This window comes from Diabrotica undecimpunctata, chromosome 8, assembly GCF_040954645.1.
Source record: "Diabrotica undecimpunctata isolate CICGRU chromosome 8, icDiaUnde3, whole genome shotgun sequence".
Classification (NCBI taxonomy): domain Eukaryota; kingdom Metazoa; phylum Arthropoda; class Insecta; order Coleoptera; family Chrysomelidae; genus Diabrotica; species Diabrotica undecimpunctata.
The window spans coordinates 86,127,145-86,148,465 of record NC_092810.1 but is presented as its reverse complement, the minus strand read 5'-3'; the positions used below and the strand labels follow the sequence as shown (position 1 = coordinate 86,148,465).

At 36.3% G+C, this 21,321-nt stretch overlaps 2 protein-coding genes across 2 annotated transcripts in view; both read left to right on the top strand.

Annotated features, from left to right (window-relative positions):
* Positions 1–21,321, top strand: part of LOC140447732 (uncharacterized) — a 458,740-nt gene that overhangs the window by 125,735 nt on the left and 311,684 nt on the right. The window lies entirely within an intron of this gene.
* Positions 16,661–21,053, top strand: LOC140448966 (uncharacterized). The gene is made up of 5 exons (XM_072542108.1): positions 16,661–17,384; positions 17,537–17,770; positions 17,834–18,460; positions 18,626–19,132; positions 20,812–21,053. Exons 1-5 carry the CDS (start codon positions 16,661–16,663, stop codon positions 21,051–21,053), a joined length of 2,334 nt encoding a protein of 777 aa, XP_072398209.1.

Here is a 21,321-nt window from a genome sequence, read left to right as displayed (position 1 = left end):
CTTCCTTCCGCTCCATCGTCAACTGTTCTCATAACCCACATTCTTACTTTACTTCTTCATTAGTATTAGATTTTTCGTTCTTTTTCTATCACCTATTAATCCTCCTTAGACCTATCAAACTTTTTCAATTCTGCATGCTCCCTTTCTACAAACTAAATTCAGAGCTGATTATTCCACTTCCCCTTCAAAAATTTATCATTACCATACATCTTTATCTACTTAACCTCATATCGTCACATTTTCATACCGTTTTTATCACACTTTATTTTACTAATCCACTTTAACTCAAGGTTTGGTTCGGGATCTCTGGAGACTCCAGCCTCTTTTTTTTTTTTTTTTTTTTATTAACATTTAAGATTTTTACAATCTGTTTTGCAGTGAAAACAATAAGTAAAATTTTTTGTCTTTACATGACAGAGAGATGTAAGGTCCAGTGACCAAATCATCACGACACAAAGTGGCTTTTTACCGGTAGGATGCGCACATACACTGATACGCGAGCACTAAAAGCGGCACTGATCACAATGGCTGGGTGCTGTTGAAGGCGTAACTCCCACTGCTGTAGGCTCTGTCAGGATAGGTGAGGTAGGTCCAAGGGGTCATGTCGCTTCAATCTCTTCGCTTGTTGGTTGTTGAGAAGATTGTGTGCCAGGGTATTAGGATGCACCCGCAACCTGTTTTGATATTGTTCAGAAGTTTTTTTGCACTCTTCAGAGACTGTTAGTACCTGAAGATCTCTATGTATTGCATCATTCTGGATATACCAAGGTGCATTAGCGATTGTTCTCAGAGTTTTGGATTGGAATCTTTGTATTATCATAATATTAGATTTGCTAGCTGAACCCCAGAGCTGTGAGCCATATGTCCAAATGGGTTTTATTATTGTATTGTATATCAGCAGCTTGTTGTCAATCGATAGGTGAGAGTTTTTTCCCAACATCCAGTAAAGTTTTCTGTATAAAATTCCCAATTGAAGCCTTTTCGTCCATATATGTTTGGTCCAAGTTAGACGTTTGTCAAGGTGAATACCTAAGTATTTTACGTCATGCTTTTGGGGCAAAGGATGTCCATTAAGGTTAACTTGTGGACATGTACCTCTTCTTAGAGTGAATGTAATTTGTGTAGATTTTGAGGGGTTTACTCTAATTCTCCAGAGTTTAAGCCATTCATTTGTTTTGTTCAGATGTAGTTGCAGTCTCTCTGATGCTATTGTTGGGTTGCTATGAGAGGACAGGAAAGCAGTATCATCTGCGAATGTTGCAAGCGTTAGATTATTGCTTATTGGCAAGTCAGCCGTATATATCAGGTACAGAATCGGTCCGAGCACACTACCCTGAGGTACACCAGATAGGATGGGGTAGAGTTTTGTATAGGCTTCACTATATTTTACCAGATATCTCCTTTCTGTAAGGTATGATTGAAGCAGTTTAAAGTAAGGGTAAGGTAAATTTTTCTTTAATTTGTACAGAAGTCCTGTATGCCACACCTTGTCAAAAGCTTGAGAGGCGTCTAAAAAGGCTGCAGTACAATATTGCTTGTTCTCGAGACTACTTCTAATTGTTGTGTATAGTCTGTGAACTTGTTCTATTGTACCATGTTGGTTACGAAAACCGAATTGATGGTCAGGTATGAGACACTTTTCGTCCAATATTGGTTTGATTTTTCGTAGTAGAAGTTTTTCGAAGACCTTAGAGATGACTGGGAGTAGACTAATCGGTCGGTATGAGTTGACATCTTTTGGATCTTTACCAGGTTTTTGAATGAGTATAATCTGTGCCACTTTCCATTGCAGAGGGAAGTAATGCAGACTAAGCATAGCATTGAAGATCATAGTGATTATTCTGTAATAGTCATTGGTTAGTTCCTGGAGGATCTTACCCGTTATGAGGTCGAATCCCGGAGCCTTATTGGGTTGTATTTCATTCTTTATTATCTGTTTTACTTCTTTAATATTAAACTTGGTGATTGGTAGATCCATTTGATATGGAGCCTCAAGAAAAGAATTAAATGGTTCTTCTTGTTCTAATGGCACTACTCTGTTAAATGGACTAAATACTGTAGAAAGATGTTCAGCGAATGTTTCAGATTTTTCTGTGTCTGTTCTTGCCCATTTACCTTTGACATTTTTTAGAGGAGGTATGGCGTCTTGTGGACCTTTTACCTTTCTCGTCGCCTTCCATAGAGAATAATTGGTGTCTTTGGACGGAGTCAAATTTTCTAAGTAAGTTTGGATCCCCCTGTTTTTCTCTTCTTTTAATAGATTTTTAAGTCTTCTGGTAATTCTGTTTAAATTTTGTTTGTCAATAGGAGCGTGTGTGTTTTGCCACTTTTTCCTAAGTTTTCTTTTCTCATCGATCAGGTTTTTTGCACTTTGCGAACAGTTTATGCTTTCCTTCCATGTTGTTTGTTCAGGAGTAGAAATCCAACCTGCCTTTTGTATCGAGGTAGTAAGTTGTTGTACCGCATTTTCAATTTGTAATTCTGTTTTAAGTGGCAAGTTCGTTGGTATTTGTTCTGCTAGTGCGCTTCGGAATATTTTCCAATTTGTTTGATTATTGGTTAGGACTGGAGGCTTATTTCTGAGTATGATTTTGGAGTCTAGGTCAATTAGAATGGGAGAATGATCTGAAGAGAGGTCCCAGCATGATTCTATTGCTAAATAGTTAAGAGAGATACCTTTAATCACACAGAAGTCTAAGAGATCTGGTGTTTTATTTGGATCTGTAGGCCAATAAGTTGGTTCTCCTGTAGATATGTGTTGTAGGTTGTTTCCTGTTATTGACTTCAGCAGTTGTCTACCCCTTGTTGTAATTACCCTAGAGCCCCAGTGATGATGTTTACAGTTAAAGTCTCCTGCTATGAATTTGTGTCCAAGAGAACTGAAATAGGTGCTAAAGTTGTTTTCATTGATTGGTTGACCAGGAGGACAGTAGACCGCAGATAAGGTAAGGTTGCCTAGCCAGTCTTCGATGACAATGCTAGTTGATTGCAGGTACTTTTCACTGAGCTTATTTAACTCATGGTGTTTTATATTAGATTTGATAATAATAGCTGTGCCACCGTGTGCCTTGTCATTTGGATGTTTTGTGTAGTGGACATTGTACTTGGGAATTTTGATATAGTTTTTGTCTGTTAGATGAGCTTCTGATACAAGCATAACATCAATTTTCTTCTCGTCGAGGAAAATTTTTATTTCTTGGATGTGGTTCGTTAGGCCATTTGAGTTCCAGACGGCTATTTTAAGTCTGTGTTGCATTAGTGCATTTTGGAAATCATAGTCATAAGAAGGTTAAGCATAGTGTCCATTCTCTCTACTAGTTTTGTCATCAGGTTTTCAAGGTTGGCAATTTCCGTTGAATGGTTTGAGCCGACATTAGTTTGTTGATTTGTGATTTCATCCGCTTGACTATTTCCTGAAGTTTTTTGAGCGTAAGAAACACCAGGGGTTACTCTTTGACTATTGGTTTCATGGGTGTCTGTTCTGTGGGTCTCTTGATTCTTTCTGAGTTGGGGGAATTTTTCTTTTTGTATTTGTTTGTATACGCTGCAGCCCTTATAGTTGGCAGGATGGTTTCCCATACAAAGTACACATTTTACGTTATTGCTGCGTTCTTTTCGTGGACAGTGTAAAGTAAGATGATTACTTGCACACTTTACGCATCTTGGAGGCATATGGCAGAATTTTTGTGTGTGACCGTAGCGTTGACATTTGGTACATTGGGGAACCTGACGTTTGGGATATGGTGGTTCGAAGGACACAATCATGTTCTGGAGTGCTCTCACATCATATATGTCTTTATTATTTGGCTTAGTTTTTAATTCTATATAAAAGAGCGGAAGCGCTATTTTGGATCCATTCTTATATATATTAGCTATGTTGGTTACTTCGTGTCCCATTAATCCTAGCTCATGGACTAAAGCGTCTTTATCTGCTGTCTGATGCATATTACGAAGCACAACTCGGAATGTTCTTTCTTCCTTTGTTTGGTAGGTGTAATAATGTGTATTTTTCTCATTGAGTGCTTTGGTTATGTTTCGGTAATATTCAGAAGTTGAGGGCTGGATCTTTACTTGGTTGTTATAGAGACATTTGATGGAATATCCCAGAGGGGATATTGTTTCTAACAATTGTCGAAGAGGTTGTATATCACCTACATCTGAAACGAATATGGGTGGGGGTTGAATACTTTCTTTAACTGCATCAGTTCTGGTTTGGTTGGTCTCATCAGGTACTTCATCTAAGCTAGCAAATCTATTAGACGTTGGTGTGGGTGCTTTGAGCCAGTAATCGCTCATTATTGTTTGTTTTAGTTGTTTATCACCTCCAGGGCTGTCATTTCTTGCTCGTTTGTGGGCTTGAACAGTTTTCCATTCTTGATCTCTGTTTTCTTGGCTATCTTGTGGATTAGCGATGTATATTTGTGACGGTAGATAAGAAGAAGAAGAAGAAGCATAATTAGAAAGAAAAGAGTTACCTGGTTGTTCATGTTCATTCTCAGTTGACTCTGTCTCTTGGAGTACTATATTGGTTGAGCAATTTTCATTCCTTTGTTGTTCGCTAGACAAGGTTCTGTTGCTCGATGGTTGTTGCATGGTAGTTATTTGCAGATTAGCAATGTGTTTTTCTGAAGTTGAACTTCTCGGCGGAGATCTGCTCACTTTGTTTGAATTTAAGAACGGATTGTCTATGTCCATCCTGTATCACGATTAAATATTTTATACATCACGAACAATTATTTATGATACGCCTATGACTTTTATTTGCCGGTATTTGGCGTTTGGAAATAGCACTTGTTTTATTTTGTTTGCGTTTTTACAACACTGATAATTAATATTAGTAATTAACGATATAGTTTCCAATAAGAACTGGTTACTATAATAATAGATATTTTTGTACTAGAAAAACAAATTTATGCGACCGTCTCCAGCAAAGGTTGGAACGAGACTCTAATAATATTAAAACGTCACATAACTTTAGTAAATTTAACAGAGCCACCTTAAAACCCAACTACTCTGGCAGTTTTTACATTTCGTTACAATACACACCAAAAGCCTATTAACTTCATATACCTACCTCAAACTCAAACTTATAACTCATCCTTTTATATTTCTCAGGTACCAAATGTTCCTTTTAACATGTAGGGCCTTTTTCTTTTTCTTAAGTTATAACTTGAGCAATGTTTGAACAATACAATACCAAACCACCTATCAGCCATCAATTTTCTGTTTATATTGCATACTGGTCAACACACAAAACAACTTACCATCTTTACCCTTCAAACCGAACCAGTAATTTATGTTCATGAAATTATAACTTAAAAAATCTATTACATTTACCAGGTACCAAATGTTGTGTTTTTGACATAGAGGGCCTTCCATGCTTAAGTTGTAAGTTAAGCAATACATGAACATTACATTACGAAAACATTCTTTTCATACTCAAATTTCATCTTAACAGTAAATTCAAACATCATTTACTACATCACTCCTCAACAATAAATTTTATAGAACCATCTTCCTACATATGTCTTTTTCACTATTTCCTAGGTCCCAAATGTTTTATAACATACAGGACCTGTTGCTATAATTCTTTTACTTAAGAACAATAAAAAATAGACACATGTATAGTTGGTTGCCTATTAATACCTACAAAATTTCATGTATTCTAGTTTATCTAAATTAATTTATAAAACAAATTTTTCAATGTTTTTCAACATAAATATAGGACAAATTCACATTACAGACTACAACATTGATGGTTTGATACTGTTATATTATTATAATTATAATTTATTCAATTTTAAATAATGCTGGCTTCTGTCATTTTAGACAACTACCGTAAGTTGCACTGACTGATTTGTTCCGACATCTGTCCTAACATGTCAATATTGTAATTTTATCAGTTGTTATCAACAGGTCCTCGAAGACACTTTGTCTCAGGACCAAGTAACCAATGTAGAGCCATACGTTGCCATGTTACCAATTCCAACGGTAACTTAGACATCTTAATTTTTAATAGTACATAATGTAACATATTTGTTAATTTATATCATTTAAAGGGTATTTACCCATATATTTTAGTGGCTCACAGCATGTGCACTTTGTAAGTATTAACCACATTTTGCATAACCTTAGTCAACATTTTAAACCTTACGTTCTTTTTAATTAAAGTGGTTAATTACTTTTAGGTTACACTGATGATGGAATTTTCATTCCGAAAACGTTTTGTATTTGTTCTATAGCCCGTTTGGGTGTTTCATTTATACCTCTTACTAAAAATTTTGAAATAAAATTTTTTTTGTGATACATGGTATACAGCCAGCTACAGGAACTTCCTAGTGGATTTTATTAGAAAAACATGTTTACAGTTTTGTGCGCCATAATATTTATCGTAACATTGCCCCCTTCTTAAAAGATGGTTCCTCCTGGAACCTTGTTGGGACTGGAACTGGAACGGTATGCTGGTATCGGCAACTGGACCCTCTTCTACAACTTCCAGTTGTATAAAAATGACAAGGGACGGTTTTCTCTCCGCACCAGTGACTATGCGGATTGCAACAGACTAACACTTGGACTTCGGTGTCTTTAAAGATCTTCTCCACCATACTTCGGATAACTCTCCAATCTAATTGGCGGCACTCTAACTTTGGCATGGCTAACTTTTGCACGTCGGACTCTAGTACGTGCTCTCTCAATTGAAGTAAGGCTTCCCATACATCTCGGTAGGTAGGTTGGTCACGGGCACTGTCTTTCGTTACCAGGTAGAAAAGGTAACGTGATGCATCTTGGCGTTTCAAGGCTTTCCACGGAGCTGGCACTTGGCATTGAAGTTCTTCAACTCGACCGAATTTCCTTCAAAATACGGATGCCAACCCTGGTGCGTCTTTGATACTGGCCGGGATGGTAAGGGCCAGCGAGTAGTCATCGGGAAGCGCGAGTAGAACTTGCTTTACTGGTGCCTCCATAGGCCCCATGAATTCCTCAAACGTGAGGTCAGACACATCTTGGACTTGGTTTACTTCCACTTCTTCATCTACGTCATGGCCACCTTCGAAAGACGCCAGCCCGTTATGGTGTACTATCATCGGCTTTCCCCTCGGAATCTTGCTTATTCGGTAGATGACATCGTTGATCTTCTCCATAATGAGGTATGGACCTTCCCAAAACTGCTGCAATTTGGGAGAACAACCTTTTCGCTTCTTGGGATTATAGAGCCAGACTTTGTCGTTCTTCTTAAAGCACCCCTTTTCGGCTTGTGTATCGTACCGTTTCTTCATTTGGTCGCTAGCGATCTGAAAATGGGAACGGACCAACTCATGTACATCGTGCATTCTTCTTCGTAATTCGATTACATAATCTTCACCTGCTACATCCTCTCCATGTCGCACCCAAACTCTAGATCACAAGGTAGTCGCATCTCGTGTCCGAATAGGACTCTGGCTGGTGTCTGGCCTGTTGATTCATTAACAGCAGATCTGTAGGCCATTGTGAAGAACGGAAGATATCGGTCCCAGTCTCGCTGATGATCGGACATCATCTTTGTCAAATACTTGCCAACGGTCCTATTCATCCGTTCTACCATACCATCCGATTGCGGATGATATGCTGTAGTTCTTGTTTTCTTCATGCCTAGTCTATCACATATTCCTTGGAATAGATCGCTTTCGAAGTTCCTGCCTTGGTCACTATGGATCTCCAAAGGCACTCCAAATCGGCTGATATATTCTTGGATCAACTTATCTGCAGTGGTAGCGGCCTTCTGGTCTGGAAGTGCGTAAATCTCGACCCACTTAGTGAAGTAATCCATTACTACCAACATGTACTTGCCTCCATTTTCACTTTCTGGAAATGGCCCAGCGATATCAAAAGCCATTCTTTCAAACGGGCTTCCAACATTATATTGTTTCATAGGTGCTTTTTTTTTTCGGTAAGGCCCGTTACTCGTAGCAAAAAAAAACACTACATTTCTTACACCAGTCCTTTACGTCGTCGGAATTGTTCATCCAATAACAACGTTCCCGAATTCGCTGAAGGGTTTTCTTTACACCAAAATGCCCTTCTGATGGACTCTCGTGAAACTGACGAAGTACTTCGGCTATTCTGCTCTTTGGGATCACCAACTGTCTTGTCTTCTCTGAACCGTCATCATTTTCCAGTACTCGTTTAAGCAAGCCATCTTCCATGAGAAATTAGTCCCACTGGGCCCAATACGTCTTAACTACTGAGCATAGGTTTGATATTTCTTGCCAAGGTGGTCGACGGCTTACCTCTTTCTATTTTCGAATTTTCTGTGTAACTAGATCTTTTTCTTGTTCTTCCCTGATCTTAGTAGGCGTTCAGTCGTCGTTGACCATCGTTGTTCTTAGCACTGCTGCTTCCTTGGATTCCGTTTTGTTACAGTGGGAACACTCTGCTGGACATGGCCTTCTGGAAAGAGAAGCAGCGTTTCTGTGGCTAACTCCGGCCCGGTGCTCAATCTTGAAATCGTATTCTTGGAGTCGTTCGATCCATCTGGCTATCTGACCCTCTGGATTCTTAAACTGCATCAACCACTTAAGCGCGACATGGTCGGTTCGGATTAAAAACTTCCTTCCATAGAGGTATTGATAGAAGTGCTCTACTGATTTCACTACTGCTAGAAGTTCTCTTCTCGTGACGCATTAATTCCGCTCAGATTTTGAAAGAACTGTACTAAAATATCCAAGGACTCGTTCCTGTCCTCCTTGAATCTGAGATAGCACTCCTCCAATTCCCACATTACTTGCATCTGTATTTAAGATAAACCCTACAATACCCTACAATTGGTGCTGTGATTAAATGCTTTTTCAAGGTCTCAAAGGCATTTTGCAGTCTGTATCCCAGCGGTAGTCTCTTGCTTCCTCTTTAAGTCGCGTTAATGGCTTAACGATATCTGCAAACTTCTTAATAAACCTCCGGTAGTAAGTACATAGTCCAAGAAAACTTCTCACTTGATGTTTGTCCGTTGGTATTGGCCATTCCTTAATGGAATCGATTTTTCCCTTATCCACGGCCACTCCTTCTTTACTGACTATATGACCCAAATAATTGACTTTACCTTGAAATAGCTGGCACTTCTTGGGGTTTAACATCAATTGGGCAGCTTTAATTCGATTAAAAACGTTTTCTAAATTCTTTAAATGATCTTCAAATGTCTCCCCCAAGACGATTATGTCATCTAGATAAACCAGGCATATTTTCCAAGATAATCCTCTCAACACATTTTCCATAAGCCTCTCAAATGTCGCAGGAGCATTACAGAGTCCAAATGGCATAACGTTGAATTGCCACAATCCAGATCCTGTGGTGAAGGCTGTCTTCTCTCTTTTCGCCTGTGGTAATCGTCGAACTGTTTGACGAATTGGCTTAGCATTACCAGTATCAATTTTATGCTTAACAACGGTAGTTCTTCCCGTCTTTCCTCCTTTCGGTACGAAAATATCACGATACTTCCGAAGAAATTCCCTGAATTTCCTTTTCTCCATCTGATTTAGAGACTGTCCCGCAACTGCAACCATTTGGTCGAATTTGTCGTTGGAATTATCAGATGTTGTCGCCTGACGGATTATGGATGTCACAGGTACACAAGTTCCTACTTTTGTCTGTTTCTTGATGGTCACTGGGTAGTCATTGACATTGATAAGTCTCACAGGAATTTCTTTAGTTGAAGTCACCAATTTCTTTCCAATTATGATTCCACGGCCAACCTCGTCGTCATGGTTCCAAGGCTCCATCATAACAGGTCTCCCTTCGTCCACAATTCCCTGTAGCCGCGCTACTATGATCGTTTCGCTTCTCGCAGGCACGACTGTATCTTCTTTAATGGCTGCTTGCACAGTGTTGTCATCATGTGGATGAAGAAATACCTCCTCGTTGCCAACTTTAATTACCTTATTCTTAAAATCCAATTGGAATCCATGCATATTCATTACGTCCATTCCTAATATAACATCCTCTTCGATGTCAGCAACAATAACGGTATGGACGAACTTTTCTGCTCCGATTCCGAATTGTACCTGGATTTCTCCATGAAAGTTGGCATTTTCACCTGTAGCGGTCCGAAGTCGCAACCTCGTTGGTAACAGTTTCTTACGGCTGTTTATAACTGTCGGGCGTATAATGGTTCTGGTTGCTTCGGTATCCACCAACAACGTATGCCTTTTACCATTTATTTCTCCATCTACATATACACTATCTTCACGACATTTCAAAGAAGCTATTAGTATGAGAGGGTCTTTGGAAAAGTTCTGGGTCGAAGCTGCCCCCTAAGGCCGACCCGTTCTAGTTTTACTGGTGGTGAGTTTCTTGATTTGCCTCGTACCTAGGGTGCTTACATAAACTTCGTACGTGTCATATTTCGTCACAATTCCAGCATCTTATGGTCTTCGTTTTCTTGTATGTCATACTTTTCATCATATTAACGAGCTGTTTAAGTTTATCTTTATCTCCTTCTTTTTTTACAGTCCTAACTTTACTGTAACCGCCAGATGCCTGTGTAGCTGACTCGTATTCGAGGGCAGTGGATAAGACATCAACCAGCGTCTTGTGACGAGTTAATCGCAATGTTCTCTGCATTTTATGATCACGAAGACCATCAATAAACGTTTGAACGGCCAATTTTTCCATCATGTGTTCGGGAGCTGTTGGATAAGCATATCGTACTAATCTGGCAATATCTACCTCATATTCTTGAAGAGCCTCATCTTTCTTTTGTCTTCGATTTTTAAGCTGCGACTGATATACATGCTCCAAATGTTCGTGGCCATATCGCATATTTAACCTCTTCTTCAGTTGTTCGAAATCATCCGTCTCCTTTACAGCTATGGTCTGAAGCACATCTAAGGCATCTCCTCGAAGAGCGATAGTCAGGTTTACAGCCTTTTCTTTTTCAGACCATCCATTCGCTATTGCAGCTGATTCGAACTGTTTCATGTAGTTGTTCCATGACGATTTTCCGTCGCAAGTTGGGACTTTGACATGAACCGAACCTCCACTTCCTTCAAATTTCGGCCGTGTTTCCAACTTACATTTCGTCTCGTCTTCTTTTGTCTCTGCTGTAATTGGATTGTTTCTTCTCTCTGCTGTCCCTGTTTCCTCCAGCTTCTTTTCCATCTCTTTCCATATCTTTTCTTCGAAGGCCAACATATCGGCAGCAACTTGGTTTTTTAACGAAGACACTCTATCGTCAAGAGCAGACATTTTAGAAGTGACTTTAGAGATGTTAGCAGAAACTTTGCTTTCTAGAGAAGAAATCTCGTTAGAAACTTTTTCTTCTATGATGCGATATCACCAGAAACTTTGGTTACATCACCAGAAACTTTGCCTACATCACCAGAAAATTTGGCTACATCAGAAGAAACTTTCGAAATATCGTCAGAAACTTTGTTCTCTAATGATGCGATTTCACCAGAAACTTTGCCAACATTACCAGAAACTTTCGAAATATCGCCAGAAACTTTGTTCTCCAATGATGCGATGTCACCAGAAACTTTGTTCTCTAATTTCAAAATCGACGAGATGACAGCATCTTCAAATATATAAGTTTCTGAATCAAAACCCTCTTCCTCCAAAGCGTTCTTTAGTCGTTGGACTAACTCAGCCTTTTTTCCGGTAGAAGCTAATTCTCTATTCTCGAGATGTCTTCTTAAATTCGTAACTGTGAACTCATAAATCGTAGTCATTTTCACAATTTATTTTATATATTCCACTTCTGAACACCAATGTTATATTTTTATTATTAATCTAATTTATTGTCTTTATTTATTATCAAAGGTTCTATTTATAACACTTACAAATTTATTAAAGTCTTTATTACTAATTTATTTCACAATATTTATTTATATTTATTTCCGCGTACAATTTTATTTTCGGACTCAAATTAACTCGATATTCAAAAACCTGTCCCTTTAAATACAATGTTATATATATATATATATATATATATATATATATATATATATAAATACGTTCAAATTATCGGGTAAAGTGGTCTGTAATAAAAATCTTTCATCATCATATAACGGGGGTCCTACGGCGATTGCCGCTTCCCGCATTTCAGCCTCCATCTTTTCCTATCTCTCCAATCTCCCTCTTCTAAGCCTCTAGATTGCATTGTTTTTGTAATTTCTCTTCTCCAGGAATTTGGTGGTCTTCCCCTTTTCCTTCTTTCTGGCGGAACATACATTAAGGCTTTCTTTGGCCACCGCTCCTCCTCCATTCTCATCACGTGACCATACCATTGTAATTGCCTTCCTTGTATTCTATCTGAAAGAGTATCTCTAATTCCTGTACGGTTTCGTATTTCCTCATTCCTGATTCTTTCCATTCTCGATACTCGACATGACCTTCTAAGATAATCCATTTCCACAACGTCTACTTTATCTCGTTCATTTTTTGTCATCGTCCAACATTCGGCACCATATGTGGTAATTGGTTCTACAATTGCTCTGTATACGCGAAGTTTGGTATGCATCTTTATTTTATTAGACCACAGTAATGAATTCAGTATTCGGATGCATTTTTTCCCTTGGGTTATTCGGTTTTGTACATCTATCTTAACTCTGCCATCTGCTGATATGATGCTTCCTAGATATTTATACTGGTTGTAGCCTTTTATGACTGCGTTTTCAAGTCTCAGATCTGTGGTATTTCCTCCAATTTTTAAATATTCTGTTTTGCTTATGTTTACAGTAAGCCCCCATTTGGCATATTCCTCAAATAATTTTCGATTCATATAATTTATATCTTCCTCATCGGTTGCAACCACCACCTGATCATCTGCAAACAACAATGTATACAGAGTTTCTTGTCCCACTTCGATGCCCATAAATCTACATTTATTTCTCCAATTCCTCAATGCTTCTTGGACGTATATTTTAAAGAGTGTCGGTGACAAACAGCATCCTTGCTTTAGGCCTTTAGTGACTTTAAATTCATTTGAGGTTCTGGTTCCAATTTTTTCTGATTTTTATTCCAATTTTTTTTTTCCAAAAAAAAAAATTGGAATAAAAATCTTTCTTTTTTCTAAATTACTCAATATTTCGCCATTTATTTAAAAGCTTCCTCAGGAGTAAACTAAAAACAATTTGAACATTACAAAAAATGTCAGTTTTTATTTGCGTGTTTTTTAAAATGTATTTGTACGCCATTTTTTGTAATGTTCAAATTGTTTTTATTTTACTCCTGAGGAAGCTTTTAAATAAATGGCGAAATATTGAGTAATTTTGAAAAAAGAAACATTTTTATTACAGACCACTTTACCCGATAATTTGAACGTATTTATAAATTATTTTTTGGTCGAAATAATCACTTCTAATATATATATATATATATATATATATATATATATATATATATATATATATATATATACATATACTTAAAATGCCGTTATCTGGAAGGATCGATGACCTTCTCCATTAGAACGGAATTCCATCAAATAGACGAAAAGGTCACTCAAGGACTAGTCTTTCGGCGAATTTACTAGAATTCGGTCGACGGCTATGGAACTGGTTTTAGCGTAGGGGTCCCTTGGATATTGCCTACTATAATATATAGATATACTACTAAGAAAATACTTATTAGAAAAACATGTTTACAGTTTTGTGCGCCATAATATTTATCGTTACACTGTCATTGTTTTTCCTTAGTCATATATATTATATGGTTATCACAAAATGTATCGAAATAAAGTCACTGTAACTAGCTTGCAGATTTAAAAGGGTCGTTTGATCTAGTAAGTAATATCTTTAATATCTTTCCACACTGAAATATTTCGAAATATTTAGTCTAAAAGTTTAGATTTCTATTCCAGATATTTCTGGAGTTGGCGAACAATCTTAGACAGTCTTAAACATTGAACAGTCTTGTGCTGAAACGATTTTTTGAGGAAGGCCTAAGACAGAAAATTTTTCGAAAACTGTTAATGATCTTTGATGAGAGAATGTACTCAAAGGAGAATAATTATATTAACAAAGGTATATATAGTTATGATAGACACCTCTAAAGAAAGGTTTGTGTGGTTTTACGCTTAAAATTTCTATTTTTTAAGTTCTTGTTTTATTTATCATATTTTATCGAAATTGATATGTATTTTTTTTCCCGATGCTATGTTTGCCAACAACATCGAGTACGCACAGATCGTTTCGTTGCAACAAATCGTCGATGGATTTTTTTTTTCTAACGGCATTGTTTTGCTATATTATCTCCTGTAACAACTGTACACCGCTATGTCAGATCGAAATTGCGATTACATACATTTCGGAACAAAAAGCAAACCTCACAAATCTAGGTAAGTAGGTAACCTCATTCTTTGCCAATTTGCCAATTCTCGCTTTGCTGGTTCCATATCAGGATTGGACTAGCGGTTTGATGTTTTTTATATAAATTCGATTTGCGGATTTAAAAAAAATGTTTACGTGTTCGCTTTTGGATTTTTATGTTTTTGAATAAATTTTTACTTTCCTTTTTCTGGTGTTCACTAGTGTTCAAAGTTTTATATTTCTCGACCAGATTTTGTTATTGTTTCATTTTGTGATTTATTTATTTCACAGCGCCATATTATTACTTTTGACTGTTATGAGAATTTGTTTTGCAATATTTTTACTGCTTTCCTTCGTGTTCATAAATACCTGAATGTTTTAAATATTAGTCTTAATTAAATCCACACATTCATCAATTGTTAAAAGAAAGCGAAAAAGTTTTCTACTATAATGTTTCTGCGATTGTTATATAAAGAATACCGTGAATATAGACAAGGATAATAATATTTGTTCTTCTTGAAATGCTGTATCCGCCTATTATATTGGCAATAACGTTATTAACTGCTACCAGACAAACGAAACCACTTGAAATTTGCAGATGATGTTGTCATTCACATTAAAAATGGATATATATATATATATATATATATATATATATATATATATATATATATATATATATATATATATATATATATATATGTATTCTATAGAATATTGAGTATTGAATATTTAGTCTATCATCTATCAATAGATAAAATACTATATAGCGACCGCAGATGCTTGTTTGGTCTGTCTTTTTTTCATAGTAGTTTTTTTTTTAATCGATTGTATAATTTTAACTTTGCTCGAAAAGTTATACACGCAGGCACCTGGAAAGCATTAGAAGGACTTACAGAAAATATGATAAATCATGTTATTGTAAACTCAAGACACCAATCGAATATAAAAAAAAACGTTCGCATTAGGAAAGGAGCAAAAGCGGATCCTGATACTACCTAGTCGAAAGTAGGGTAAGGGCCAGAATTTTAAACATAAAAAAAATAGGTTCTAAACATGAACGATACAAGGGAAGGCCTCAAAGATACAAACAAAAATAGAAGATATAAACAAAATATAATCATCAAACTAGAAAACAGATTAAAACATGAAAACATAAATAAAGAGCTGGAAGGATGCAGAAACATCATGAAAGAAGCAGTTGAAAAATCACTAGGCATGGAAAGTAAATAAAGAAGAACATTAATGAATGACTAGTTTGACGAAGAACGCCAGATTATAGCAGAATGAAAAAACAGCATATTTATTGATATAGCAGGGACGCAGAATCCGACAACCATTGGAGGAATATAAATACCTAACACCGTAAAGAAGAAAAGAAAATCCACCGCAGAAAGAAGAGGGAAAATATGAACAAAGAACTTCAAGATCTATAATAACTAAGTATACCAATAGAGACAAGAACATTTTACCAGAAACTGAACAAAAGCAGACAAGAATTCAAACAAAATATGCGGAGAGATAAGGAGGGTAATATATTGACAGAACAGCAAGAAAAACTAAGAAGATGACATTCCTGAATACGAAAAGGTTTTAGATTATATTGATATATTAGATGTTCGTTTGTAATACTCCATTTAACGTTTTCTATTGCTTTTAATTATGTGTTCTTATTGTATGCCATACGCTAAATAAGAAATAAATTCTCCGCTACTGACACTCTTCCTGGTAAAAGTCATTGCGACAGCTGAACGATACGATAAAGTTAGTGATCACGCGTATGACTCATTTCATTTATTTGCTGGAGTATAGCAGTATTCAGCAATTACAGAATCATTGCCCTTATTTCTTATGCAATCAAAATCCTGCTACATATAATCAATGAACGGCTAAAGAACTACGTCCAGAGATAGCCGAAGATTTGTGCCAGGAAAAGGAACACGTGAGCAGATATTGAACAGCAGACTAATAAACTGTCGTCTTTTGCATCCCGGCGACAGCTTGTCGCGAAGGTAAGATAACAGGTCCCGGCTGTTATGTATGGTTTTCATGTACGGATATACTTGGCAACGTTGCACTTGGCAAACGGAACCTTAAGTGACAGCAGTGACATGACAACCACACATGACAATAGATTTAGGTCATGGACTACATGTGAACTGAATTAATGTTAAGTTATACAATTCTTATAAAGCTTAATAAATTAATAAAACCTATCGTAAGTAGCTTTATGTTATGTCCAACAGTCCTAAAGAGGAATACATTACATGGTGGCAGCGGAAAAGTGACGATAGGTTAAGTTGTGTTAAAAGCCGGTGCATGTGACAAAAGCCTATAAAAAATATATGTAAGTAAAGGAGCTATACTGTGCTCGAATCAATATGACAGATACTTGTAAAGGCTTAGAACCGTTTAGTTTCCAAGGAAATAATATTTCTCACGAGTGGAAATTTTGGAAGCAAAAGTTCCAGTTATTTTTAACAGCCTCCGGCAAAAGTGAAAAACCAGACCACATAAAAATCGCTATTCTCCTAAATCAGCTGGGAGATGAAGGGCTAAAGATATTCTATACCTTCGAGTATGAAAATGTTGGAGATGATCAGAAGTACAATGTTGTTTTGTGTAAGTTTGATACATACTGCAGCCCTCTTAAGAATTTAATTTATGAACATTTTAAATTCTTTAAAAGAGATCAATTACAAAATGAAAGTATCGATCAGTTTGTAACTGCCTTGAAACAATTAGCATCAACATGTGAGTTTAAAGAAAAGGATACTTTAATTTTGGACAGGATTGTTTTGGGTACACATGATCTACGAATTCAAGAAAAATTATTACAATGTGCTGATTTAAAACTAGCACAAGCTATAGACATCTGTAGGGCTATGGAAAATAGTGCTGTTACTCAACGTGAAATATCCAAAGAAAGTGAAAGTGTTAGTGTCGTGAATAAAAGAAATGAAGAAAACAGACCTGGATCTACAGGACAGTCAAGGTATGGTTCAAAATATGAGAAGGAGCAGTCTACAAGCCACAAAGTTACTGACAAAAATACAGGTAACCATTATATTCAGTGTTATAAATGTGGACTTCAGCATATTAGGGGTAAGTGTCCTGCATTTTTCAGATATTGTTCTTTGTGTAACAAAAAAGGACACTACCGTAAATTTTGTCCTGATAATAACAACAAAGTCCATGAAATCAATGATAACGATAGTAGTTGTAGCAATTCTGACACTGATTTAACTGATGAACAGGTACTATAACACTACTTATAGTGTGGACTGTTAATGAAATTAATCCGAACTCTTCAGAATGGTTCCAAAAAATCATTATTAATGGTAAAGAGAGTATTTTAAAAGTTGATACTGGAAGTGAAGTCAATATATTGAACAGTAGTGATTTTAAAAATTTAAATATTGATTATAAAATGCTTGAAAATACTAATAGTTCATTATCTAGCTATACTGGACATGTTATTAATGTTGTTGGTAAAATTTATATACCTTGCTCTTTCAAGAAAATATTTAAAGATTGTCTGTTCTATATTTTAGATAATGATAAACAAAAATCTCTATTAGGCCTAAAGGCAGCAAGAGACTTTCAAATTGTTTGTGATCAGCCTAGTGTTAGTATGATAGATAATGAAACAAATCATATTATAAATAGTTATAAGAGCATTTTTTCAGGTGTAGGAAAGGTCAACAGGTATTTTAATATAACTTTATCTAGTGATGCAGTGCCATTCATAAGTGGGACACGAAAAATTCCACTGGCTATAAGGAGCCAAGTTAAAGATAAACTTGATGATATGGTACGTAAAAACCTTATTGTACCAGTTAGTGAACCCACAGAATGGCAAAATCCTATTGTAGTTGTTCCGAAAAATAAGGGATCTGATATTAGAATATGTATGGATCCTGTGTATCTAAATAAATATGTTAAAAGAGAAAGGTTTCCAATTCCTACTCAAGATACTTTATTTGCTAAGCTTTCAGGGGCTAATTATTTCACATTATTAGATGCGTCATCTGCTTTTCTTCAGTTGCCTTTGAATTATGAAAGTTCACTTTTATGTACTTTTACTACACCTTTTGGTCGTTATAGATATCTGAGATTACCATATGGCCTTACCTGTGCACCTGAAATTTTTCAAAAATATATGTCTGAACTTTTAGATAGTATATCAGGAACAATAACATATTTTGATGATATTTTGGTTTTTGGATGTTCTAAAAATGAACATGATAAAAATTTGAAATGTGTTTTAGAAAAAATTAAACAGAGTGGCTTAACTTTGAATTTAGGAAAATCTAAATTTTGTCAAACAAAAGTGAAATTTTTAGGTCATCAGATTAGTAATATTGGCATTTCACCTGATCATGATAAAACAGAAGCTATTACAAAAATGACACCACCAAGTAATAAAAAAGAATTACAACGTTTTTTGGGAACCATAGTATATCTTGCAAAATTTATACCAAACCTGTCAGAACACACTAGTCCTCTAAGATGTTTACTTTCTAGTAAAAATGAGTGGCATTGGGGACATAATGAACAGGCATGTTTTGATAAACTAAAGAATCTTGTGGCGTCAGCCACTACTTTGCATTATTTTAACCCTGACAAAAAGACCAAACTCTCTGTTGATGCCAGCCCATATGGTTTGGGGGCCATGGTCTCGCAAGATGGGTTTCCAATTGAATTCGCATCAGTGTCATTAACTCCAACCCAAAGGAGGTATAACCACATTGAAAAGGAGCTTCTTGATATAGTGTATGGATGTGAAAGATTTTCATTCTATCTTTATGGCATAGATTTTGAAATAGAGACAGACCACAGACCTCTTTTAGGTTTGTTAAAAAAACCTTTAGATGAAATGTCACCTAGGATCCAAAGACTGGCAATGCAATTAATGAGATATAAATTTTCACTCAAATATGTTCCTGGTAAAAATCTCAAAGTTCCTGACAATTTAAGTAGAGATCCTTTGAATAAAACCATAAATACTAATTTTATAGATGATGAAAATAATTTAAAAGTGTATTCTATTGTAGCAACATCAAAAGAAAATGAAAAAAGATTGCAAAATGCAATTGATACTGACCCATCTTTACAAAAAGTTAAATATTATGTTTTAAATGGGTGGCCTGAGCATAAAAGCTCTGTACCTTCTGAGGTGAAAAAATTCTGGTCTGACAGACATGATATATATTTATTAAAGAATGTATTATTTTATAAAAAAAGGTTAATTATTCCTGAAGAATTGAAGGGTGAATTTCTTGATGTTATACATCAGTCTCATCAGGGTGTAGTATCATGTAAGAAGAAGGCTCAAGAAGCAATTTATTATCCGGGATTGATGAAGGATATAGAAAACATTGTTCTGAACTGTCTGACTTGTCAAATGAGCTATAAGAGCAACAATAGGGAGCCATTAAAATCACATGATGTACCTGAAATACCTTGGCAAAAAATTGGTATTGATTTCATGACAGTAGCCTCACAAGATTTTTTAGTTGTGGTTGATTATTTTTCGAAGTTTGCAATTGTTAATAAACTAATGAACAAAACGGCTAGCAGTGTTGTAACACAATTAAAAAATTTGTTTGCTATTAATGGACTGCCTTGTGAAATATTTTCTGATAATGGTCCTCCATTCAGCTCTCATGAATTTTTAAATTTTGTCCGTATATATAATTGTACAAAAAGGGTGTACATATGTGAAATTATGAATATAATTTCAGTTAAAGAGGACTGTATTACATAGGGCTGGTTCAAATAAATTAGGATATGTGGTAAAAGGTTATACAGATTATAGCAAATTAAGTTTATATAAAGTCTTACCAATTCTTCTGCTGCACATACACACACTCGCGGTATTTAGAGGCTTTCAGTCGCGGTTGTTCTTCATACGGGGAAACTGTCCGGTTACCGGTTTCTGAAGACGTGTTTCGCGGTACTAACACTTAGATCACACGAGATATAGCACATTTGCGTCTGTACACGATTTAAAATAGTACTTGCGGTATTTTTCGCGTGACTATAAGCGAGAGAGATAATTAGAGTAGAGAAAAAGCGTGGTAAGTCTGTACCAAGCGATAGGTAGCGATAGAGAGATAATACGTCTGCCTAGTAGGACTCAGCAGACGAAAGAGAGGACGACTGTCTCTAGCAACAGTCAGCAGTCAAGAGAGAGTGTCTGTTATCATCGAGAGACAACAGGCAAGAGAGTGTGACTTTCTTTGCTATCTTACAACTGTCTGTATTTCTAATGGAGTGGGTTTAAAATGTGAGTAGGAAGGGTTGGAGAACGGGAAATAATTGTAAAATTGTGGTAGAATGGTAGCTAGTAATACAGCGAAAAAATGACATGATTTTTCGCATGTGAAAAAATTGAACATACTGGGGGCGGGAGTTACGCCACTGGGATAGGGTATCAAATAGTTACTTCGAGAACGAGGGTAAACCAGTATACATTAGGGGTACTGTTGTAATGAACTAAGATAACTAAAAACTATTTAAAATCTAGAGAAACTAAAGTCTATAGAAACTATATACATGTTTGGCAGAAAGTACCACTATTGGTTAAAGGGTAACCTAGATACTTTCTTTATTGACCTAAGATATTCGCCATTAGGTGTGGATACCCTAACAGTTCGAACAAGAGAGTCTTTGCCTGGGAGCACTTCGATAATCTTTGCCAGAGGCCAGAGGAGTGGGGGAGTCCCTTCATCTTTAATTAGTACAACATCACCTATCTTTAAAGGATGAGTAGCGATGTTCCACTTACTCCTACTTTGGGTCATATGCAAATATTCCACCGACCACCCTTTCCAAAAGGTTTGATGAATTTTCGAGATATGCTGAAAGAGGGAAAGACGGTTCTGTGGTATTTCTGAGAGATCTGGTTCTGGTGGACTTGTGAGACTTTTTCCTACAAGGAAGTGTCCGGGCGTTAAGACTGAGAGATCGTTTGGATCATTTGAGAGCTGAGTGATAGGTCTTGAGTTTAAAATGGCTTCGATTTGACAAATTATTG